This window comes from Dunckerocampus dactyliophorus, chromosome 18 (assembly GCF_027744805.1).
Source record: "Dunckerocampus dactyliophorus isolate RoL2022-P2 chromosome 18, RoL_Ddac_1.1, whole genome shotgun sequence".
Lineage (NCBI taxonomy): Eukaryota > Metazoa > Chordata > Actinopteri > Syngnathiformes > Syngnathidae > Dunckerocampus > Dunckerocampus dactyliophorus.
This window is the reverse complement of record NC_072836.1, coordinates 19,979,763-20,005,554: the sequence shown is the minus strand read 5'-3', so window position 1 is coordinate 20,005,554 and position 25,792 is coordinate 19,979,763. Positions and strand designations below refer to the sequence as shown.

The 25,792-nt window shown below is 42.7% G+C and overlaps 1 protein-coding gene across 2 annotated transcripts; it reads left to right on the top strand.

Annotated features, from left to right (window-relative positions):
• Window positions 1–556: 556 nt before the first annotated feature.
• On the top strand, window positions 557–24,911 carry LOC129171636 (myosin-16-like). 2 transcript variants are annotated; one of them, XM_054760490.1, is made up of 45 exons: window positions 557–795; window positions 870–1,117; window positions 1,293–1,436; window positions 1,600–1,756; window positions 2,607–2,634; window positions 2,724–2,820; window positions 4,106–4,198; window positions 4,298–4,361; window positions 4,444–4,542; window positions 4,627–4,730; window positions 4,829–4,967; window positions 5,055–5,156; window positions 6,496–6,662; window positions 6,730–6,900; window positions 6,978–7,154; window positions 7,268–7,453; window positions 7,662–7,749; window positions 7,826–7,943; window positions 8,012–8,132; window positions 9,340–9,476; window positions 9,549–9,630; window positions 11,152–11,325; window positions 11,504–11,584; window positions 11,665–11,811; window positions 11,909–12,013; window positions 14,953–15,039; window positions 15,114–15,259; window positions 15,345–15,435; window positions 15,560–15,616; window positions 15,687–15,773; window positions 15,842–16,087; window positions 16,159–16,276; window positions 16,375–16,502; window positions 16,571–16,767; window positions 16,864–16,996; window positions 17,113–17,329; window positions 17,409–17,545; window positions 18,118–18,221; window positions 18,313–18,505; window positions 19,822–20,025; window positions 20,399–20,524; window positions 20,587–20,757; window positions 20,830–21,030; window positions 23,539–23,771; window positions 23,854–24,911. In XM_054760490.1, the coding sequence occupies exons 2-44, from the start codon at window positions 908–910 to the stop codon at window positions 23,734–23,736; spliced, it is 5,832 nt and encodes a 1,943-aa protein (XP_054616465.1). In that variant the 5' UTR covers window positions 557–795; window positions 870–907; the 3' UTR covers window positions 23,737–23,771; window positions 23,854–24,911. The 2 variants fall into 2 exon arrangements, with proteins under 2 accessions (XP_054616465.1, XP_054616466.1); XM_054760491.1 differs by lacking the exons at window positions 557–795; window positions 870–1,117; window positions 1,293–1,436; ... (7 more) ...; window positions 4,829–4,967; window positions 5,055–5,156 and adding an exon at window positions 5,217–5,427.
• Window positions 24,912–25,792: the final 881 nt, after the last annotated feature.

Below are 25,792 nucleotides of genomic sequence, written 5' to 3'. Positions count from 1 at the left end.
CAACCAATGCTCGGCCCGCCGAGACCAACTGAGTGTGCTCACAACGGCTTAAATGATTCCAATCACATAGACAAGTGTAATTGCTCCTCCGGGGATGTGAACTCCCAAATGATTAGGGAAAATATCTCAATGCTAGCGCAGAACAAATAGAAATAGCATATATGAGAGGGGGAAAAGTCGTGGGAAAAACAGATACACATTAGGTAAGAATGGCTGACAATGAACAAAATGATGAATGAGTACATTTCTATAGTGTTACAAATACGAAAATATATATTTTTAATATAATAATTTAAAAATGACTAAACATGTTTTTAATAAATACGAATTTATATATATATATATATATTTTCCCTTATTTATTACTCATAAAGTGCTCTTCAATTCATTACTGCAAGAATGACATAATTCAATTTAGTCTGCATTGTATATGGAACTATTAAATGTATGCTAAATATAAATGACCCGTTTTTTGGGGGGGGGGGGTTTAGGATGGCTGATTCATGGAGTGTACCTTGTGGCTGAGAGGAGACAAGATGGTATTTGAGTGGTGGAGAAGATGGATATGGAGTGAGTGATGCCCTTCCAAGGAAACCCCTAAATGGACGGAGGAGGCAGATGAAGAATTCCCAGATCCCGCGCTGTCAGTGGTCAGAACAGGCCGATCAGAAGGATGACACCACTGGGTGATGGCTGGTTTTAGAGTCGTGACCATATCGGGCAGGAGAGACCCTCATATATAATAGCCTGACCTCGACAACGCCCCAAAGTTCTCCTGAGCTGCCTCCTGCTTTGGTGAGTATATGCTGGAGTTGGACTTTTATTTAGGAAGGATGTCTTTTCTCTAACGTCTGGTATGAATTTTCCAGCCACAGTCAAAAGGTGAGTGAGCTGGTCAGCAGCAGCCATGCCGGGTGCGTACAAAGGGGAATGCGGGGACGACGTGGACCCCATGCCCTTCTTGGCCCCCTCAGACAAGGAGCGCATGGATGCCATGAATAAGCCATATGACATCAAGCGCTCCTGCTGGGTCAAAGATGAGAAGGAGGCTTTCGTCGCTGGGGAGATTCAGTCCGAAGATGGGGACAAAGTCACCATCAAGACGGCCAAGAACACTGTAAGAGTTAAAGTGATAAACTTTTGTGGTGTTACAAGAAGTATACTATATCGCGTTTCAAAATAACTAAATAAATAAATGATTACTGTTTTGTGGTTGACTATGGCCTATTATTAGTCAAATATGTCATGAAATGTCACAAATCATGTTTTTTTTTTTTGGTGTCTCCTATCAGATGGTGACAATAAAGAAGGATGACATTCAGCAGATGAATCCTCCCAAATTCTTCCAAGCCAGCGACATGTCCAACCTCACTTTCCTCAATGAGGCCAGCGTCTTGGAAAACTTGCGCAGCCGCTACGTGAACATGAGGATCTATGTAAGCCACAATAGCAGAAGCAGACAATACCACATTCATTGTGACACAACTTTAATGCTGAATGTTCCCCATGAATTGCATAAGCGACCACACGGAGCCTGGATTGGTGCTGACTTTGCATGTGTAAAAGGTCATTTTAATGCACCCCGTCCCCTCTTTCTAGACCTACTCTGGCCTCTTCTGTGTCACCATCAACCCATACAAATGGCTGCCCATCTATGGCGCTAAAGTGGCCCAGATGTACAAGGGAAAGAAACGCAGTGAAGTTCCCCCTCATCTCTTCTCCATCTCTGACAATGCCTACCACGACATGATGCTGGGTGAGCAACACAATACACTCTTTTTTTTTTTATTATGTATTTGAGGCTAACTGGTTATCTTGCTAGTTTTTGGCTTCTGACTTGGTCCTTCTTCCCCGCTCCGTTTGAAACCCTTCCGTAAGTTTAGAAGAAACAATTTTGAGGCTAACTGGTTATCTCGCTAGCTAGCGGCTGTCACGAGTCCCTGCAGCATAACAGTTGTGCAAGGCGGTGTAAACAATGAATAACTGCAGTGTAATGGTGACTATAGGGGTGTTATTTCATGTCTACAGAGCTCTAATAATATTAAAAACTGTAAAAAAAATCCTATATCGTGGAATTTCATTTATCGCGGCCGGGTGTGGAACCAATTAACAGCACTAAACTTTATTGATAGACTGCACATAGTTGTTTTTTTGCAATTGATGCTATGCTCAACTACACAGCAGATAAAGGACAAGGAGAATTGGCAGGAGCAGACAAACTCACTTTGCAACAACTTTTTTTCAACATGGCAGCCTCTGCTTCACATAAGAATTCTATGATTTTTGAATTACCCCTTTGGGGTGACTTGCAGGAATGTCATTACATGGCTCTTTGTGGACAGAAGTAGTGGGGAAGGTGTGTTGGGGGGGGGCTCAGATGTGTGTAATCAGCGTGTCGTGTAATGATTTGTTAAGGGAGCAGCCAAATACTTGGAGGCCATTATGTGGCATCGAGGGAGAGCTGGCAGCTGTTTGCGTTGTTCACACTGCTGACAGAGAGCACAAACAAACCTCTGATGGGCTCACAGAGACATCAGCAGTCTAAATTCTCACAGTGTCTCTGCTTGTCTGCTCTTCTGCCCTCCATGTGGCCTCTCATCCCCCAGAGCATGAGAACCAGTCCATGCTGATCACGTAAGAACTTCCTTTTTATCCCCAAGTGAAATATCCTTGTAAGAACAGCATCGTCTGCATCCCTCGCCACTTTGATATTTCCTCTCCAGCGGAGAATCCGGTGCTGGCAAGACTGAGAACACCAAGAAGGTCATCCAGTACTTTGCCAATGTTGGAGCATCAGGAAGCAAAGCGCCTGACTCCAAGGCAAGTGTGTCTTTTTTCTTCGGCCGCAACACAGGGACATCTTTTAAAGTCACAATTCCTTGTGGGTGGTGACAGGAAGTGTCTGCGGGGTGTCTGCACGGCTCCTTCACGCCACACTGACTCACTGTAATGCCTCATAAGGAACTAAGTTCTTTTACTAGAACAGTGTGACCAGGTGCATGTGATTCCTTCAAGGTTTTTGGTTTTGGCTTCAGCTTGTAATTTCAGTGTAGTGATTCACGCTGGCAACTCTCATTTAAGCTAACACGCAACTGGCCAGTGTGTTTAGTACTAAGCTGGCACTGGCATATAGAAAGGAAGTCTGCAAATGTTTTCACTGCTCTAAGTGGTCAAAGTCCACGACTTTTCTGCTTCCCATGGATGATTTTTTTGTGCCAAAATGATATACTGTATATATATTTCATTTCAATAGAAAATCACTTTTGAAGTTTTCCATTGATTATTTATCTTAAATAATTATATTGAAACAGTTTTCAAAGTTGTTTCATGATAGATTTAAGTATTTCATGGCCTTTTTAATAATCAGTCATTTTTATATTTATCAATGGGATTTTTATATATTTACTGACATTTCAATTATTCATTACTTTATTTGATTAAATAAAAAAAAAAGTTATTTATTTCAGGACTTATTTGCCCTGGCGGTGTAAATGGTACACACCCAGTCACTGAAGATGCTCAAAGGCTGCGTAAAAAGGAGAGTTGCGTCAGAAAGGGCATCCGGCGTAAAAACGTAGCCAAGTCGAACCAACAAGACAAGCTAAAAGGGGGAAAAAAGATGTACTTATTTATTTAATGCATTGACAGGTGTCAATGCCAATGCACCGCGCATTAATACGATCTGTCAAAGTGACCAATCCAAGTGGTGGGAGGCGGGATCAGTGATCTGATTGGATGTTTGAACTGCAATAAGCCCTACCCAGGCACTCTTTTTTCTTTTTAATTTGTATTTGTTACTAATTGTTATGCTTTTGCCTCCCTGAGTTTCACATGTCCAGAGACTTCAGAAACAAATAAACCTGAAAAAAGTGTTTTCCTTGTTTATATTAAAATATGATTCAGATTTTGAGTTTATATCACGAAAGATAAGCTAATTATTCCAACACAGCAAGAACAAATATGTGGTTAGTATTATTATTCCTGCTTAGATTTCAGGTACTGCATTGTTTGTCTTTCTTTGCAACAAATTTTTACTTTAATATTGAGATGCAGCCGAAAGAGTTGTGGTTAAAGCACACAAAGATCATCTCTGCTGTCTTCTCAGGGCTCTCTGGAGGACCAGATCATTCAGGCTAACCCGGTGCTGGAGGCATTTGGCAACGCCAAGACCATCAGAAACAACAACTCCTCGCGCTTTGTATGTAATCCGATGATTCTTAATATGCAACGCTGATGCAAATGTGTCTAAAAGAAGCAATCTATGTGATAATAATGTATACTTGGTTGTTTGTTTTAGGGAAAGTTCATCCGCATCCACTTTGGCCCGACAGCTAAGCTGGCTGGTGCCGACATTGAGACCTGTGAGTGCGTTTTGGGACTTTCCTCTTGCTGCTGCATTGAAATACTGAAGATATGACTGCTTTGTGTGTTTGTGTGCATCAGATCTGTTGGAGAAATCCAGAGTGATTTCCCAGCAGGCCGCTGAGAGAGGATACCACATCTTCTACCAACTCTTGTCTGCAAGGAAGCCAGAACTCATAGGTGGGGCTGTTTCTCGTGTCTCTTTTTTTTTTTTTAAGACACGGATAGACTGTTCTATTTTATGAACATGTCATTGTCTTTCAGAGGCTCTGCTGCTGAGTCCAGACCCCAAACAATATGCGTGGGTATGTCAGGGAGTGACTGTGGTGGACAACATGGATGATGGCGAGGAGCTGCAGCTTACTGATGTGAGCAGTGACTCATAGCTTTTGCGTGTGAACGAGTGAAGTACTGGGCTATTTTCTCCTTTTGACTTCCGTAATCTTTGCGTGTCTCCTGTTTGCAGGAGGCATTTGATGTCCTCGGCTTCACTCCTGAGGAGAAGATGAGCATCTACAAGCTGACTGGAGGCATAATGCACTTTGGTAACATGAAGTTCAAGCAGAAGCCCAGAGAAGAACAAGCTGATGTGGAAACCACTGAAGGTACAAAGCCCCTCACCCTAACTCTTACTCATTTGTACACGTATCTCATACAGTACATTCTCATCCACCTCTTCTCGCTCCCTCAAGTGGCTGACAAAGTCTCCCACCTCATGGCCATCAACTCTGGCGAGCTGCAGAAGGGCATTACACGCCCCCGGGTCAAAGTTGGCAACGAGTTTGTAACCAAAGGTAGAGTGCCAAAGGATCTGGAGCTGCAACATTGAATTAGCATAAAGTACAATAGATGTTCCGGTCTAAATTGTCCATAGGTGTGAATGTGAAGGTGAGTGGTTGTTTGTCTATAAGTGCGCTGCAACTGGCTGGCGACCAGTCCAGAGTGCGCCCCGCCTCTCGCCCGAAGACAGCTGGGATAGGCTCCAGCGTACCTGCGGTCCTAGTGAGGACAAGCCGTGTAGATGCATGGATGGATGGACGGACAACACAAGGTCAATTTATAAACGTGAGCAGTCTGATTAACGGTCAATGTGGCTCAACATGTTACAAAACAAAGTCAAACATACAAATACGGTACAATGATTAAAAAAAAATCATTTTTAATTGTATTTTAGTTTAACTAACAAAATGAGATGTGAAAAATATTACGTAAATAACTGTCTTTTAAAATTTTGCTTTGACAAATAATTCATTTTTTTGTTGTATTGATCAGGCTTAATGGCACTAATCTAACTGTGTAATAGATTACCAATATTCTAAATAATTGCAATATATTATTCACAATATATTTATTTTATTTTATTTCATTTTGTTTCATTTTATTGGAAGACCCATTTAACTCATTCAATACTAAAGACGTAGCTATACACAAAAGAGGTGGTGACGCAAGTACACGATAAAGGAGGTCACTTTTCAAGCAGTTTTAAGCCATAAAAACAGCCACAAGGTGGCAGAAGTGCATTTGATAAGAGCTCAGCGTGGATCATTTGCATGTATTAACGCTCTAGACAGCAAGGAGGAAGCGAGACAGGGTGGAGTGTAGCGTGCAGAAGGTTACGCATTGTAGGGACATTTTAACAAATGTACACGCACAAATGTGAAAATAGTAAATAGTTCATGGTGTTATATTTGTAAATAAGTTGTTATGTTGATATAAAATCACCCTGTTTGTGTTGTTAAGGTTGTCGTATAATTGTTTAGATATTGGAGCTGTCACAAAAGCAAAACAATTGTGTCAAAGTGAAAGCTATGCTTGAAATGTATCTTTTCACAAAAAGCAGGTTTTCCTTCATTTTTTTCTTGGGAACTGATATTTTCCTGAAACTTACCTATGTTCTACTGCTGATGACTAAAGAATGGAAAAAGGTAGAAATATACTTTTTTTCTGGTGAAAGACGAGACTAGTCTTTGTTTTGGTAGGTTCCATGTTTAAATAGCCATGGAACACATTATTTTGTGTGCCTTGAAAAATGTAATTTTGAAAGATGGCTGGCATTGAATGAGTTAATAATGGTATCATTAAGAACGAACCAGTTCAAAATCCCTGTGATTTTGTTTACTGCACCTACACAAGGTCAAAACCAGGACCAGTGCGTGTACTCCATCGGTGCGCTGGCTAAAGCCATCTATGACCGCATGTTCAAGTGGATGGTGACCCGCATCAATAAGACTCTGGACACCAAGATGCAGCGTCAGTACTTCATAGGAGTTCTGGACATTGCCGGATTTGAGATCTTTGAGGTAGAAGGTCACGCTCACCTTTGTTTCTTGAACCTACCTCTCTTATTGTTGCCTCTGTTGTCTCCAGTTTAACAGTTTTGAGCAGCTGTGCATCAACTTCACCAATGAGAAACTCCAGCAGTTCTTCAACCACCACATGTTTGTGCTGGAGCAGGAGGAGTACAAAAAGGAGGGCATCGACTGGGTCTTCATTGACTTCGGCTTAGACCTGCAGGCCTGCATCGACCTGCTGGAGAAGGTAGCCCCCACGGACGGTGTCGCGTTGCACGCATGCTTGTCACGTCTTTCATTTGTGTGTTTCTCTGTTGTCACCAGCCCATGGGGATCTTCTCCATCCTGGAGGAGCAGTGTGTGTTCCCGAAGGCAACAGACATGACCTTCAAAGCAGCGCTCTATGACAACCACCTGGGCAAGTCCTCCAACTTCCTGAAACCCAAAGGGGGGAAGAAAGGACCAGAGGCCCACTTTGAATTAGTGCACTATGCCGGCACAGTGAGTCATGCATATCGCACAGTATAGTATTGAGTATTACAGTACAGCCCATCGCAAGTGTAACAAAAACACATACACACTTATTGCAGTTAGGACGTGTGCACCTCTCACAGGTGGGCTACAGCACCACTGGCTGGCTGGAGAAGAACAAAGACCCTCTCAATGAGACGGTGGTGGGACTCTTCCAGAAATCCTCCATGTCGCTGCTGGCTCTGCTCTTCAAAGAAGAGGAGTCAGCCGCAGGAGTCAAGAAACAAAAGAAAGGCTCTTCCTTCCAGACTGTCTCCAACTTCTACAGGGTAACTAATGGATTTATGACACTGGTTAACAACCACTGGGGGTTTCATTCAATCTGCTGCATTTAGTTACACCACAACATCACACTGATAAGCAACAACAGTGGCTTTTTTTCCTTAGAATGTAACGTTATTGAGCTTTTCAGTAGGTAAAAGTGAAAGTGCACAATGTGTCATAACGTGCTCCTCTGCGTCATTTGTGGGGAAACAGGAACAGCTGAACAAGCTAATGAGCACCCTGAGAAGCACTGCTCCCCACTTTGTCCGCTGCATCGTGCCCAATGAGTTCAAGAAGTCAGGTCAGTGAGTGTGATGGATCATTTATTATATCAGTAGGACATGTGTAATGTTGCACGACAATTCCCTGGTGTACAGGCGTGACAGACAACTACCTGATCCTGCACCAGTTAGCCTGTAACGGCGTGCTGGAGGGCATCCGCATCTGCAGGAAGGGGTTCCCCAACCGGCTGCAGTATCCAGAATTCAAGCAGAGGTAGCTTAACATGGCAAGAATTAGTAATCATTTACACACTGACACGTCATTGTGTTAATAACCTCCAGGTATTACATCCTCAACCCCAACGTCATCCCTAAGGGATTTGTAGACAACAAAAAGGCATCTGAGCTCATCCTGACTTCGATTGGCCTGGACAGCATGGAGTACCGCATCGGCCACAGCAAGGTACAGTACATCACTTTTGCGGTAAATTACTTTCAGGGCAAAATAATTACATCAGGGGTGTCCCAAGTGCGGCCCGGAGGCCATTTGCAGCCCACGGCCTTTTTTTATTGGCCCTTTGACTTTACAAGAATGAAGTCAAATTATTAAGACAAAAAGTTGTAATCAACAAGAAAAAGTTATAATTTTACGCAAACAACGTTGTAATATAATGAGAAAAAAAAATGTCATTTTGGTAGCATAAAGGTGAAATATTTTTTTAAAAAGACGTTTTAGTCATATTACTACGAAAGAAAACAATGACTCAAGTTGTCATTTTTGTAAAATTAGGTTGCGGAAAAAGGTCAAATCAAAAATCTAAATATCATGGGAATAAAGTCATAATTACTAGAAGCAATTTACAAGAAGAAAGTTGAAATTGTTGGAAAATTAAAAGAAAAAAACAACAACAGCAGAAATGTAAAAAAAAACCAAACTGTTATTTTATGGGAATAAAGTCAAAATATTACGAGAAAAAAGTTGTGTTCGAATGAGAAAAAGACACAATTTTACGAGAATAAATTCATAATATTATGAGGAAAAATAATTTCATTTTGGTAGCATACACTTGAAATAGTAAAGAAAAAATATGTTATTAAAAAAAAAAAGCTGTAATATTATGAGAAAGAAAAAAAATAAAGTCCTAATTTGGGGAAATTTAGGTTGGGGAAAAAAGCTATAATATAGGAATTAGATATATATAAATATATAGAAGATATATAAATATTATGGGAATAAAGTCCTAATAAAATTGATGAAGATTATTTAAGAAGAAAGCTAAAATATTTGGAAAATTCAAATAAAAACAACAGCAAAAATGGGGAAAAAGCAAAGATGGACGTTGATACTAACAGTAGGCGTTGTCACCGACTGTATATCACAAAGCTGAGATGCAGTTTTTCCTTGTACTTCTTAGCATCGCATAACATAGCTTCATAGCTTCAAGCATATCTACATGTTGCTTTACAAAATATCAACATGGCATAGTTGCATCCTTTCATTTTTCACCATGTGGCCCTGGCTGGAAGAAATGTGGACACCCCTGTATTCTCAAGGGAAAATATGATAGACGTGAAACTTGATTATACTTTAGAGTAGGCAGTGTACAGCCTGTATCGCAGTATAGCTTTTGAAATCACTTTTGTGCATCTCATTTGTCCCCCCCCCCCAGGTGTTCTTTCGTGCAGGCGTCCTGGCAAAGCTGGAGGACATGCGTGACGAGCGCCTGGTAAAGATTATGACCATGTTCCAGGCTCGTCTCAGAGGGACTCTGATGAGGATTGAGTTTAAGAAGATGGTGGACAGACGGTCCGTGTGTCTATCATGCGCTTGTATAACGTGTCCGCATTCCGTGCTTATGGCGGCTCTTATGTGATGCAGCATTGCTCTGATGGCCATCCAACGCAACGTGAGGAAGTTCCTTCAGTTGCGCTTCTGGGGCTGGTGGAAACTCTACACCAAGGTACAGTAAGACAATGTCAGCACAAGAACTGTGCCACCATCACACGCGTGTGGGAAGCGCCTTGAACGCCTTCTGTCTTGCTTCCACCACACAAGCCAGCTCCAAAGCAGGAAGCTAGGCTGTAGTTATGGGGCCAGATGACTCCACGTGCATAAAGGTTAATTATGCATTGATATCTAAAATTCATGTGGTGTCCAATCATCACAATCGTTATCACTGACATGAATGTGCTGTGAGTGCAAGGTTTTATTTTTATTTGGTTTTTATTTGCTATTTTTCATAAACTTTATGATAATAAGATTTCCCATCTTCAGGATCAGGGTCGGCTGCTGATGCGCTGTATTTGGAACATTGGATAATATCGTCTTCAGCCACGAGATCGGGCCGATCCGGTTGCCGTATCACGTTCGTAGCTCTGGGCCGCACTCCAAACATGGCAGGTGCGGTAATGCGCCTCAAAACTGGTCACCACTCGACATGTCCGCGGTGTACCGTGGTGAAGTTAGTTTCACATTGGACGTCGGACATTCACTCCGTGGCTACAGCGGTAGTTCCCCCTCACTGTGCCCGGACTGCTGCGTCATTGTGCGGGCAGCTCGCACGCAGTGGCGGAGCTACGTGGTGGCCAATGTTGGCCAGCTAAGCATTTCAGGCATCCACTTATTGCCACCCCCATGTGAGTAATGGTCTCACCTTGTCTACCCCAATGAAAAATGTCCGGCTCCGCCACTGCTGCTCTCACCGCTGGTTGTTTATTCTAGGGACCGTCAATAAATGACGATTACACTGAAGAGTTTCTTTAAAAAACACAAATTGATCTATAACCATGTAAAATGATTAGTCCTGCCCCAAAAGTATGTTGCATGCCCATTTTTTACAATTATCCTTTATTGGATGGACTTTTTTATTGGATGGCTCTTTTGTTGGATTGGGGACCTAACTCACAGAGGCTTGTTCCAAAAGCCAAACAATATTGTTGGCCATGCTGTGTAACAAAAAAGTAAATTCAGCAATACTTTAGCTGCATTATTTTTAATGCTTTTCAGAGCTGTTTTCATAAAATGGATCGGGACATCCCTAATGTTAAGCGGGTTTTGAGTGCACCTCAACGTTCAATTTTGACTTCCTTGTCAGGTTTTTGGTCAGCAGAGAAAGTGTCACATGATACCTTAAATGCTGTCATTACAGCTGGGATTGCAAAGAGGATGCGGCGTTAATTGGGATAATAATAAGAAGAAGAATTGCAAGCTCATTATACTGTATATAACTTATTATATATAACAAGTGCATTTTGTAAACTTGAATAATGATTTGGAGTGCATGAGAAAGTGGAAAGGAAGCAGTAGCTCGCTTGTGTGTTTTGCGTAACGCACCAAGCGGCGACAGAACCAATGGCATCATGCCATCAAGGTGCTGACCCCCTCACGATACTCCAAGTGCAGCTACTGCCATCATGTGGAGTTCATACAAACCAGGAGGTTTTTGTTGTTTTTTTTAACCTGACCGCCTTGGCTCACGCAGGTGAAGCCTCTCCTGATGGTCGCCCGCCAGGAGGAGATCTTCAAGGAGAAAGAGGAAGAGCTGCGCGTGGCAGTGGAGAAGGTCAAAGAGATGGAGGGCAAGGTCAAAGACCTGGAAGGGAAGATGTTCACTCTGTCAAAAGAAAAGAACGACCTCGCCTTAGCGTTGGCTGCTGTGAGTGGATACGCTCCGAGTTCTGTACACAATATGGACAAAAGTCTTCTGGCGTGTTTCAGTTCTTTTTGAGGGGGCATTTTAGCATGATGGGATGTGCTAGGTGTCCCATTACTTTTCTCCATATAGTTCTTTAAGGCGACTTTGCATTGTGATGTTCCACCTGGTCGGCCAACAGGAGCAGGACACGCTGGGTGATGCAGAGGAGCGCTGCACTCAAATGATGCACCAAAAGGTGCACCTGGAGGAGTCAGTGCAGGTAACACGTTACACATTATAGGGCAAAAATCATTTCTATCACGCAAAAACTAAATCATATGGTTAAAAATGCATCCTCAGGATCTGCGAGAGCGCCTGGAAGAAGAAGAAGGCAACGCAGCCTCCCTCCACGCCCAGAGGAGACAGCTGGAGGGAGAGCTGAATGAGCTGAAGAGCGACCTGGAGTCTCTGGAGTCCACACTGACCAAGACCGAGAAGGAGAAACAGGTACGAGAACCAGTGGTGGAAGTGTGGGTGGAAGTGCAGCTGCCCGGAGCAAAGAATGAACATGCGGATTAGTTGATGAATTCTGTCTTTTGTTTAGGGTTTGGACCTAAAGGTTCGAACGATGACAGGAGATCTGAACCAGCGAGATGACCACATAGCCAAACTTCAGAAGGAAAAGAGAGCTCTGGAGGAACTGCAACAGGTGGACGAACACTAGTGTTGTGAACAATAAACAGATGCGAGAAATGCAGCTGCATCGGTAGCAGCCTCCTGGATTGCAAAGAGTCAGCCATAAATACTTTGATTAATCGATTGTAGAGACATGCACCAGGTATCGCAAGACTAGCAACCGGTTGACAGTCTGTTTCTTAAACAACGAGAGAGCCTGGGCTGCCGGCGAAAGGATTGTCTCGCATGCTCCGTAGCTCAGCATGACTGAAGTCCAGAATGGATCTAAATAGCATTAGCAGCACTAGCATTAGCAGCACTAGCAATAGCAGCGCGCTAGCTAGTGACCGGGAAAGATTTTCAACACGTCAGCATATCATACGTACATTATAGCAATCTCATTTATTTGTTATGTATTGTGTAAAACTAAAACAGGAATGACATCAAGTTAAAAAGCAGACCAACCATCAACCCGTACGAGCCTGGAGTTTGTTTTTCAGCGGTGCACCGAGCAAAAATGCACATTAGCACTCAATAAGGTAATCAAATCTTACCTTTATGCATTCCCACATAGTATCAGCATTTGGGACAAAGGTGAGGTGAATGAAAACCGGGGAAAATACAGTATAGTAGTCTGTATCTGTGCAGCACGGGAGAAAGGTAGATGATGCGTTCAAGGACCGTCGGACAAATCGGGCCAAGCCGCCACTCTCATTAAACATGCCAAACCTGTGGGGTTTCTAACTGCATATGATTTTGTTGAATAAATAATGGCCCACATTTCCAAAATCGATATCCCTTTGCATAAAATTTGAGGTAGTTATTTAGAAATATTACATTTTTAATTTATCATTGCACCTGAACGTCTCCCTGCCTTACAACATGCTTGGGGATATGATGTGCTTTTTTAAAAAAAGAAAAACATTTGAAAATACTGTAAGGATGTCACTTTTACAAAATTGGCTTCTTAATTTTATAATCGATCTTTATAATTTCTATAACCTTCTTGGGTACTGACTAATGCGAAGGGCTACAAGATACACACTTCTGAAATAGCCAATTTGCTCAATTCACCTTTAACTATATGTTATTACTAACAATTAATGATATTATCTACCCTACTGCAATGATTATTAAGCTACCAGTTAGCAACATAACATCTCAGCTATCAGCAGTACACTAAGCACATTCCTATAGCACGCTAACAATATACGTAATGTGGCACATTTGGTGCAAAACAAAGCTGGCAGACGTTTCCGGAATTAGTGGCAATGCTAACGAGGCTAACTTAGCTCAGCTGTTAGCGACCTGCTCGGCTGCTGGATGCCTAAGGCACACAATACAATACCACAACAAGGTGCAAGCATCGTCTAGCGTTGAATGAATGAGAAATAACCAGGTTGCTCACGTTTACAGACGCACACTGTCAGTTGAACATCAAAAACAAGGACGGGTGTTACGCACTGATCTAAAAAAAAGACTGGATCGAGCTTCTATTGTTTTATTTTTGAAGCCAATGGAAATTTGCGGCGGCCATCTTGGTGAGACCACTTTGCTGTGAGACAACAGTATGGCAACGCACTTGTAAAACTTCGATTGATCGTATAGCCACCAAAATCAACTGTTAAAGGTTATAACTACTCAGATTTATACGCTTTTGTGTCATTTATCAAGCTAGTAAGATGTATTTTAGCTTCGAGACGGACGAAAAATTGGCTGTGTGGCAGCCTGCAAACATTGTTTACGTACGGAATTTAAAGTCTATCTTTGTCTAATTATTTTCCTACGGTAAACCATTATTTTTTTTTAATCTCAGGATAAGGTTAAGGCAGGAAGAAAGCAGAAATTTTGTCACATGTCTTCTATCTTTGCGTGAATCATGTGTGGTATCAGAATTAATGTAACTTGGTAGTTGTGGTAGCTTTTAAAAAAGCTGTTTTTTGGTACAAAAAGACATTAGATAAGTGCAAATACTCAAAGCCTACTGTAAAAAACTGCATAGAAATAATTTTATCATTGATTGCTAGGCTAGGCACCAAAAAAAGGCCTAGTTGTTACAGGAAGGTGTAACTAGAAAATTCTTGCAAAACCACCCATCAAAGTTCATACTTTTTTCAAAGCAAAGCCGTTCAAGTAGTGGCACATATATCAGGTCAAAAAAAGGTGCCAAGTAAAAGTACTTACGAGTGGAAGGTTCTTGGGAAGTGCTTTTTAAGTTGTGTTTCCTCATCCTCGCTTCCTTCACTGGCACTCCTGATGTTTTTGATGATTTTTCACTAATTCTGCGTTCGTATACCAGCACAATCACAAAGCTGTGGCGCGTAAGGTGGTCTCACCAAGATGGCAGCGATCGAAAAAATCTGGCTTCAAATTTTGGCGCGTGAAAACAATAGGTTGCTCGATCCAGTCTTTTTTTTTTAGATCAGTGGTGTTACGACAACAACTCCCAAAGCTGCACGGCTGCCATGATGCATTCAGGTGCCCATCTAGCAAATGGGAGCTGCGTTTAATCACATGTTAACTTGAAGGAACAAGAGAGAATGGCCACTACTAAAACAGTCTTTTTGTACAATTTTTAAAGTGTTTTTCATTGTCATTTCCAGTTTACGTGTAAGTGTGATTTAAACAAGAATAGCAACCCCACAAAAAATTAGATGCGGCTCACTGGTAAGTGGCGCTGTTTGATCTATTAATCATTTTTTATTAATCATCATCTATTAATCTATTGATCTATCAATCATACACTTTTTTGTCACGAGGAACAAATGTTTTTATTTATTTTTGACAAATTCATAATTCATTATGTTCATTCAACGCAACCAAGACAGCTTGAAGAATTGTAAAAACATGTCCACAGGATCTCTTAAGGGTGTTAACGTGATGATCTGTTTGACACAAATCACATCTCATGGTGGGCATTAACAAGGAAGTAATATACAGTGTGTGCTTTTAATTTACTGTTCGTTTGGTCAGAAAACCCTGGATGATCTCCAAACGGAAGAAGACAAGGTCAACCATCTCACCAAGACCAACGGCAAGCTCAACAGCCAAGTGAATGAGGTGCGTAAGCTTTGCCACATCATCACAATTGCAGAAGCAACTTTGTGTGTGTGTGTGTGTGTGTGCGTGTGCAGCTGGAGGACAGTTGGGAGCAGGAGAAGAGGATCAGAGCGGAGGTGGAGAAAGCCAGGAGGAAGGCGGAGGGAGACCTAAAGATGACCATAGAGAACCTCAATGAGATGGAGAACGCTAAGGTCGACCTGGAGGAGGTCATCAAAAAGTGAGAGCCGCACAAAAGTTTAAAAAAACAAAAAACAGCGTGGTTTTGCTTCCGGAGATGCTGATTGCTGCGTGTGTTCACGTAGGAGAGACTTTGAGATCAACAACATAAACTCCAAGCTGGAGGACGAGCAAGCCCTCAGCTCCATGCTCGGCCGGAAGCTCAAAGAGCACCAGGTTGGAAAAATACCTTTCTGACAAAAGGAATCTTTTTATTTTTCAGACTTTTTTCTGGGCAAAAAATACCATCCTGTATTCAGGTGTGTGTAAAACTTCAAGGGTATTCTTTTGTGTCTTTCAGGGCCGCATTGAGGAGCTGGAGGAAGAACTGGAGGCCGAAAGAGCCATGAGAGCCAAGGTTGGATCAGCGAGAGGCGACGTGCAAACAGAAATCACACTGACTGACTAAAATGTGTGTTCTCTCACAGGTGGAGAAGCAAAGAGCAGAGCTGTCACGTGATCTGGATGACCTCAGTGATAGGCTAGAAGAGGCGGGCGGGGCCACTGTCGCCCAGGTGACGTTCGACTGAAACTTGCTGACAGCAGAAGCTCCACAACCTCACCGTGTGCGCTCCACCCTCAGATCGAGCAGAACAGGAAGCGGGAGGCGGACCTGCTGAAGCTGAGGCGGGAGCTGGAGGAAGCCGCTCTCCAGTCGGAGGCGACAGCGGCGGCGCTGAGGAAGAAGCACTCGGACGCCATGGCGGAGCTCGGCGAGCAGCTGGAGAACCTGACCAGACTGAAGGTCAAGCTGGAGAAGGACAAGCAGAGCATGAAGGCTGAGATTGAAGATCTCAACGCCACCATGGAGGCCACTCAAAAGGCCAAGGTGCACTTTGGGATGCCGTCGCTGAAGGTGCGCATGAAACAGCGCCTGGCTTTACCTTCATGTGCTTGCAGATGAACGCTGAGGTCCACTCCCACAAGCTGGAGGACAACCTGACTGAGGCCAACGCTCGCCTGGCTGAGATGGAGCGCGCTCAGACGGAGCTCAGCACTGCTAAAATCCATCTGACTGGTATACACACACACACACACACACACACACACACACACACACACACACACGCACACTTGCTTACAATGGTGGAATGATTTTTATTTCTGTTCATGCAGCGGAGAATAACGATCTGAGCAGGGAGCTGGAGGACGTGCAGAGCAAGTTGACCCAGGCGAGCAGGCTGAAGGCCTCGCTCACCTTGCAGGTGGATGAGCTCAAGAGGCAGGTGGATGAGGAAAACAAGGTATGGAGGCACAACATGATCCCTGTGAATGACAGTAAGAATTACGTCACGCGATGCTCCTCCTGCAGGGACGTAACACAGCCGTGGTGGCCTTGGCGAACGCCCGCCATGACCTCTCGCTGCTGAAGGAGCAGCTGGAGGAGGAGTCAGAGGCCCGCGGAGAGATGCAGCGCCTTGTGTCCAAACTTAACGCCGACGTCACCTCCTGGAGGAGCAAGTACGAGACAGACGCCATTCATCGCACCGAGGAGCTTGAAGAGACCAAGTAGGTTCAGCAGCCACCGTTAAGGGTGGATATTTTGCTCACTTTTTTGCAATATTTTAACCTGACCAAACCTTACTAATTCTGTCTCTCCTGCAGGCGTAAACTTGCAGCGCGTCTCCAGGAGGCCGAGGAAGCAGCAGAGGCGGCCCAGGCCCGAGCGGCCAGCTTAGAAAAGGTCAAGCAGAGGCTGCAGGGAGAAGTGGAGGACCTCACCATAGATCTAGAGAAGGTGAACACACACAAATCGATGTCTGTAATGTGCTCAAGGACTTCCGGCGGTCTGTGTATGTGTGAAAGATGACGGTCGATACCGATCAATCGTGTAACGGCGCCCTCTGTCTCCAGTGCAACGCAGCCGCCGCCGCTCTGGATAAGAAGCAACGAGTTTTTGACAAGCTGGCGGCTGAGTGGAGCTGCAAGAACGAGGAGCTCCAACTGGAGCTGGAAAGCAGTCAGAAGGAGAGCCGCTCTTACATGACGGAGCTCTACAAGCTGAAGACGGCCTACGAGGAGAGCCAGGATCAGATAGAGACCGTCCGCAAGGACAACAAAACCCTCTCAGGTGCCTTCTGTTTGTACCAAGTGGTGCAGTCGCTTATTGGCTCAAGGTTTTTTTTACCATTTTTTTTATCCCTTCCCAGAGGAGATCAAGGAGCTGGTGGACCAGCTTGGAGAAGGAGGCCGCAGCTTCCATGAGATGCAAAAGGCTAAGAAGAAACTGGAAGTGGAAAAGGAAGAGCTGCAGATGGCTTTGGAGGAGGCTGAAACTTCACTGGAGGTAAAAAAATAAAAATAAAAATGAAATGAAATGTTGAACAGGACCTCACCCTCGCAAGTCGGAGGGCGCGTGCATTCCGTTTCCTGTTGCCACTGAGTGGCACTGAGACAAATTCAGGAAGTGCCCTGTGTGTCGCTTCAAGGTGTTGTCGTCATCATACGTACCAGGTATGATGAAGATCTGACGTTGTGGAGCTGAGTTATTAACGTTTACAATTTTGTGGCTAATTGTCTGATTGATCATCAAAATTTGTTGCCCTGCCCCGCCCACATTTTACGGAACAGCCTAAAATCCTTCGTGCTATAACATCGCCCATCAGTCTAGTATCCGGGATTTTCATTTGGGCTCATTTGGTCAAATGGCCGAGGACTGGTCTGTTGAAACGCAACCACCTGTTTGCGTCCTAAAAAGCAAAATGGCCGACTTCCCGTTTATTTTGAAATATGACTTCTTGAGACTTTTTTGTGCGTCCTGTCATGGTTGACGTCTCCACTGAACGTCAATAATAAACATTCTCACCGGGCCTAATGACGTCAAAATGGTGACTTAGGAAGGGTTTTTGTGGGTTCCAGGTGGAGGAAGGCAAGCTGGTACGTGTGCAGCTGGAGTTGGCTCAAGTCAAGGCTGACATCGACCGCAGGATCCACGAGAAGGAGGAAGAGTTTGAAGTGACCAGGTCACAAGTCGTCATCGACAGACGTTCTCACAGCATCAAGAACTTGACTGAAGCGGATGTTTTTTTGGGCTCTTTTGTTTGTACTTTTCAGAAAGAACCACGCCCGGGCAGTGGAGTCCCTGCAGGCCAGCCTGGAGGCAGAGGCCAAAGGCCGTGCCGAAGCCCTGCGGATGAAGAAGAAGATGGAAGGCGACTTGAATGAGATGGAGATCCAGCTGGAGCACGCCAACAGGAACAACGCCGAGCTGGTCAAAACCCTCAAGAAGCTGCAGCAGCAGATCAAAGTAGGCTTTGGAAGGACTACAAACAAAATGTCAGCTTCCCAAAAACTACTGTAAAAATATCTTATATTCATATTTCTTCCACTTTAAATTAATTTGTATTTTAAAACTACTTCAAGCTTGAACATACATGTCAAATAATATTCATATTTTTGTGATTTTAACCCGTTTCAGGCCATTATGGCGACATAGCGCCACTGTTTTTCTACTGAAACAACAATAATTACGCATGCAACAGTACAACAATAAAGCACACACTTTTTTTCAGCTACAATATTAAAAAACACATTTAATTTATTGATTATCACCAACAAAACAGCTCGATTTATAGACTAAAATTAATTACTTATAAACTGTGTGATTCAGACAATGTTTTTTCTCTAGTATTCATATGTTTGTCCTCAATGTTTTAGATGTACTTTTTAAAAAATGTATTTATTATGTGTTTAAATGCATTTTTATATTTACTTTAATTTGCTTTCCAATTATTGTAACTTATTCCTTTTTATTATTAATGATTAATTCCTGTTTTTTCCTTTTTGCTTAACACGCCTTGCAGAAAACGGGTGAGGCATTTTGCTGCATGCTTTGAATGGGAACAAAGTGGCGCCATCTGGTGGACAAAAAGTTGGAAGCCAGTAGTTCAGATAACTTAAAGGAATGCATTTAGATAAATCAAATGAAAAATGTCATTTTTAATGCAAGAATAAAACGCAACACACATAAACACACACTTTTTTAAACATTGAACAACATTAAGAACCACGTTTCATTTATTAATTATCACCAATAAACTATTGCCTAGTTTATATAGAGAAATTAATTACTTTTAATAAATTATTTACCTAATAATTATTGACAATGCACTGTATTCCTATTTTAACACTTGATTAAATTTTAATTATTTTATTTCTATTTTTACATTATTCCGTGACACTGCACATGGTTTACACACACAGGAAGTGAACAACATGTCAGTGACAGAAATGCAGAAAATGGGTGAGGCCAGACATTTTATTAAAAGATTTCAATAGGAAAAATGTGGCGCCATCTGGTGGACAATTATTAAAAAAAAATGTTAAGCCAGTACAGTATATGAATATATCCAAATAACATAAAGGAATGCATTAGTTTCTGTTTATGTAAATCACATTTAAAAATGTCATTTTCAATGGCTGCCAATGACAAATCTAATGTTTTTTTTAAGTTCAAGTTCAACCAGCACTCATTCAACACGGCCAAAACGGCGTGAAAACAAGGAAAACTAAATGTCACAAAATGCCCCAAGGATTAAACCTTAATGAGTTTTGTCCTTGAAGGACCTGCAGGTGCAGATGGACGAAGACGCACGTCTCCATGACGAGCTGAGGGAGAAGTACAGCCTCCAGGAGCGCCGCCTATGCCTCACGCAAGCCGAGATGGAGGAGCTGAGAGCGGGGCTGGAGGCGTCAGAGAGGGCCCGGAAACTAATCGAGCAGGAGCTGGTGGACACCACGGAGAGGTTCAACGAGATCAACATGCAGGTCAGTGGACTCTAATCAAGCGTATTATCATTGTCTTTATAGTTTAACTTAATCAAATCTAGTTGATTGGTGAGCTATTCATTTTTCTCCTACGGGTTCAGCTGTGGCTGTAGGCAACCCCCCCATACCCGTCAACCGTCCCGTTTTCACAGGGGAACTACCGTATCTTACTGTTTTTATGATAATGGCAGTATGAATTATCATGAGTGGTCAGCATCCGGCAGCTTTATCTACCTCTGCATGCGCTTTAAAATGATATTTCCCACCTTCACACTTGGTCAAGTGCAGCAATTCATTTGTTGCTTTGTTTACTTGTCCTTTTTTCATATTGTTTCTATTGAATCTAACGAGATTGAATTATTTTGTGTCTCAGAACCAGAGTCTGACCATCCTGAAGAGAAAACTCGAAGCCGACCTCGCCCGACTCTCCAGTGAGAACGAGGAGCTCATCTCAGAGTTCCGTGCAGCCGACGAGCGAGCCAAGAAGGCCGTGACCGACGTAAGCTTCATCAAGTTCAAACTACAAATGCGACGTTTGTTCACGTGTCTGTCGGCCACCAGGCGACGCGATTGTGCGAGGAGCTTCGCCAAGAGCAAGAACGGAACTCCCACCTGGAGAAGGTAAAGAAGAACCAAGAGCAGAACCTGAGAGACCTCATGCTAAAGCTGGAGGAAGCTGAGCAGCAGGCTCTTAAGGCGGGAAAACGCACCATCCAGAAACTGGAAACAAGGGTGAGACGTCCTACACGCACACACACTCCCATTACACCCTTGCACTGACGCACACTCTTGCTTCATCTCAAGGTCAAGGAGCTGGAGAACGAGCTGGACCAGGAGCAGAAGCGCCACGTCGAGACGGTGAAAGTTCTTCGCAAGGGAGAACGTCGGCTCAAGGAGCTGATCTTCCAGACGGAGGAGGACCACAAGACCAATCAGCGGATGCAGGAGCTGGTGGAGAAACTTCAGAACAAGCTCAAGAGCTACAAACGACAGATTGAGGACGCTGTGAGTAGCAGGAGGAATCAGGGAACCCTCTTTGGTAACTTAGGAGGAGGGCGCTTGAAATGGATCCAGCGATATACCCATATAAAATACATAAAAAAAATAAAAAAAACATTAAAAATTTGGGCTGTCAAATAATTAATTTTAATCTGATTAAAGACAGTTTTCAAATTAATAAATCATGATTAATCACCATTTGGAACTACAGTATGTCTGAAATATGGCCATTTGTACAGAAATATTACTGTCAGGATATATATTTGTATGTATTACCAATTCCAAATGAACTGAAATTTTAAATCAAGCTAAAAGACAAGTGTCTGAACATCTATTTACTTAACATATATCTTTAATAGTTGCCGAACATTTAAATCACACTTAAACCGCGTTATTGTGAGCAGCAAGGGGTTGCGTTCAAAGAGACCACGGAATTTACGGTGACTTCACGTTTTAACTGTATTTTCGGGGGTTCCCGAGTATACATCAATGCAGCAAAATATACGTCGATATTAAGAGTTACGAAGTGACCACATATTGTTTTTTATTGTCCTTCTGTTTATTTAGAGCACGCATAAACGCACAGTAATGATTTTTTTCGACGTTCGGACTGTCACTGAATGCACCTCGCACGAGTGTGGTGAAAATACGGAAGTGTTGTGAGACGTGTTTGCGAGTTTGAGAAAAGAAAAAGAAATGAATCCAGCTTTGAGGCAATAATGAAATATAACAAATAAGGGAATAAGTGTTGGTATTGTAATGACTGTTAAGTCCATTATTTATGGTTCATGCGTTGTGTTCATGTGTGTGTTGCAATAAAATGTGTTCCGGTGCTAGAGGTAATTAAAAGGGCGGTGGACAGGAAGTGACGTCAGGTTGTGGTTTCCAGTAGCCTGTGTGTAGCACTTATCTGTATTGTATATCTGGATAGCTTATTGGCGATGACTTGTGAAGCCAGATTGCCACCTGCAAGAAACTCTTCTCGGACAAGCTTTTGCATTTGTGGTGAACTTCTTTTATTAATTCGGATTGGACACAAATTTTGCCTTAAGATGCCTGCATGTGCAGCTATTAACTGCACAAATCGCCAGTAAATATGATTAAAACGTAGATTTATGATTGATCATTTAAGGGTTTTGCACTGTCGATCTCTAAGATATTTTCGATCGTGTAAAATTGCTCTGATTAAATGTATGTCCAGAATTGATACGTTTATATAGCTCTATCATAGCTAAGAGGAAATGTACGTACTTTTTTGTTATACGATGATATATGTATTTCTTTAAGGGACGAAGGTTGCGTTACTTGAAGGAATGGGAGAATCTCAGTGCTTCCATGATGTTTACCAGGCATTGTATACAGTGCAGTTAGCAAGCCAGTTTGCATACAATTGACCCGGCATGACCCTTCATTTGGATAAACAACCTTTTTTTTGTTTGCTGCTGAATGACTGACGTAAAAGGATTCATTCATATGATATGTTCTGGAAAATAATATTACTGAACATGCATACCGGTATGTTTGAGATTGCAAACAACGTATTGTCTTACCCAAAGCATGTGGTTTTGTTTCAGTGTTGTTGTGTTTTTCTGTGTGTGTGTGTGTGTGTGTGTGTGTTTATGGTTATTACACATTATGGTTATCACATATTATTCCTGTGGTTTTTGTTCAAATATGTTTCTATATCAGAAAATAGCTTATTTCTATTTCATAACACAAACAAAAAAAATCTGAAAAAAATCAGCAAAATGTTAAATGATTTTAAAACTTGTCCAAAGTCACTCTCTTTTATGATTCATATTTTGTACAGACGAGAGCATAGTGAATTGTATGAAAGTAAGAATAAAAGTAAAGGATCATGACCATGGATTTTAGTGGAAAAAAGGGATGGGATATGCAGTTCAAATGAAAATCTCTTTCTAGAGGAGTAAAACTATCATTGCTATAGGGGAGTGCTGAGCCAGGGTGCACAGTAGAATTTTGTCCCAAAGGCAATGAGAATTGGAAGGGGAAAAAGTACATTTAATATAGCCAAAAGATAGAGAATAACGTATCAAATCGTTTTTAAGGGACGAAGGTTGCGTTACTTGAAGGAATGGGAGAATCTCCCCGCTTTTTAATGTCAAATATAGATGTTGTGCGAGCCTCTTCATCTGCTTTGTACACTATGTACGCTGTGCCAATGTAGTTGACATGTGAATGGTAAGATGGCGTCTATTTGGCTTCAGCGGCTTGCACGGGCGGGTGCAACGTATGAGCTATCCAGATATATTATACAGATCAGTGGGTGTGTTGGGATAATTGTGCCTGTAGCAGAGATTTCATAAACTATATATTATATTCAATAAAAGCCTGTTGTTCTGGAGATCAAGTTAAGTACTACTAATGTTGTACAACAACAACTCTTATATAATAATAGTACTTTTATGTGCTCTACAACTAATGCTGATAATGAAGAACATCATGAGATAAAACCACGAATGCAAATATCATGACGATATGATGATTCTGCAGGAGGAGCAGGCCAACAGCAGCCTGTCCAAATACAGGAAGACGGTCCACGAGCTGGACGATGCCGAGGAACGTGCGGAAATGGCCGAGATGGCCCTCAACAAAATGAGGACCAGGAACCGAGCGTCGACCACCAAGGGATTCACCTCGGTGGAGATCGTTCAGGTCACCAAGCCGACTGGTGGGCGACCGGAAGAGTAGAGGCACACACACACACACACACACACCTCTGGCAGGTAGGCATTTACACATGCGGATGAAATGAACATATGACGCTAATAGAAGATGCCCTAATCTTGTCTTTTTTTGTCTCCACAGAGCGACACACACTTTTTCATCCCTCCATGAGTCATGATGGAACAGATCCTCAAGTCTTAAATGATGAAGTCTTTAACGTCACAAGAGTCTTAATCAGTGTAGAGTTAGATGAGTAAAATGTGCTTGTCATGTCAGTGTTGTCATTTATGTACACTATATGGACAATCTTTGGTCCAAATATCAGGGGCGGATGTAGCTTTTTTGAAAAGGGGGGGTGTGGTGGAGGCCGTAGGCCGAGGCGCTGGAAATGGAGCGGGCGGTCTGCGGGCCCTCCCCCAGAAATTTTTTTTAAACTAGACCTCATTTCCTGCAATCTGGTGATATGTGAGGCCAATTTTATGTCCTTAATTTTAAGAGTTTGTTGTTATTGCCCAAACTGATATCAAGGATACATGCTGACCCTATCCTGCATGCCGGCAGCTTACCAGCTACCACTACACAGTGCAGCGTGTACTAAGCCATACACATGTACAGCCAGCCTAGAACAGCGTAGCATCCTCCTGGCCCAAAAAGCAGACCACAAAATATTCCCTGGGGCTCCCCTCCCCTGCTCCCCCAGCCGGCCTAGCTCTGGGGTCAGTTGACTGACTGTGGCCTGGGGTGATCTGTCTTGGTACTAGTAGCAGTACTAATAAATCAACGTGTACCAGTTTAGAGATACATGTACCTTCACTGGGACTGGGTGACTGGAATCCAAGATGGTTTATCATTTTATTAGCTTTTATTGTGGCAAAAAAAATCGTGGGTGCCTCAAAACGGAGGGGGGGTGTACACCCCCATCTAAATCCGCGCCTGATAGTGTACATCATACATGTTTGGAACTTATGTTGCTTTAATAGCCACTCTTTGTTCTAGATAACTGCACCTCACATGGTTGTTAAAAATGTCCCTGTACTGTATATAGTTAGTGAGTTTTTTTTTTTTTAATATAGCGTCATCTCAGGCATGGTCATGGACGGAGGAAAGGGTGACAGCTGTACTCTCACGTCAACGACAGAGAGCCCACCTGTGTGTCGCCCCTGTTACTGTTAAGTGTGTCAAAGTCTTAATAAACTACTTGCAAGTTGTCGGTTTCCAGGTTTTGTTGCGAGGAAAAAAGAGGCGGGGATTATTTCCAATGTGCCAAAGAACAGGCACAGGAAGCTAAATGGTCAGTAAGAGTCGTGGTTGCTTATGCTCGGGAAAACACTGCCCCCTAGCGTTTTGTTAGAGAATTGCAAGTCCCGAGCTCAGTCTATTATTGCGACGTCTCAAAGGCATTCGCCACTAGATCGCTGTATAAACTTTATTAATCCCCTAGAACGGGAAATGAATTTGTCTAAACATAAAAAATACACACAAATGTAAAACACCGATATAAATATACTGTGCTTCTTAAAAGAGTTAAAAACGCGGGAGACACACTACTATCAACAGACGGTAATTAAGGATAAAGATGTTCTTATAGCCTCTACCCGGACGTTGTAAGGATGACGAGAAGGTGGTCGATCAACAATCTCTTTATTGCATAAAAACAAAACAGACTACTATCGACAAGCTCAACTGTCCTCCTCCGTAGCCACACACATGCAGGACGCGTGACGTTCAGAGACGCTCGGAAATCAGACACATTACTGTCAGGTCGCTGATTCACCGAAAGAGACATTAAAAAGTCATCTCGTGTAGTGGTCTTAATATCGAAATGGAAAGGCTGCTAGTGCTTTGGCTTTTACTTTTTAAAAATTTCTGTTTCATTTAATTCCTGTATTTTGTTAACTGTGATGTACAAACTATATAACAAGAAAAAGGCCACACCAATCTCAATCATACATCAACATTAACTTTATTTTCAATGTAGTTTCAAATGAACGTTTCACATTTTTATACAAAATCATTAGAAAACGCCTAAAACTCCCAAATCCCCCCTAGTTGATCCTTGTTGCGTGGTTTCAGTCACCAA

What these genes read in the sequence shown, in the direction of transcription:
- LOC129171636 (XM_054760490.1), top strand. Translation starts at nt 908, where the DNA reads ATGCCGGGTGCGTACAAAGGGGAATGCGGGGACGACGTGGACCCCATG. An exon ending in TGGTGCCGACATTGAGACCT is followed by an intron (nt 4,362 to 4,443) that starts GTGAGTGCGTTT and finishes TGTGTGCATCAG; the next exon opens with ATCTGTTGGAGAAATCCAGA. An exon ending in TCAACGAGATCAACATGCAG is followed by an intron (nt 20,026 to 20,398) that starts GTCAGTGGACTC and finishes TTTGTGTCTCAG; the next exon opens with AACCAGAGTCTGACCATCCT.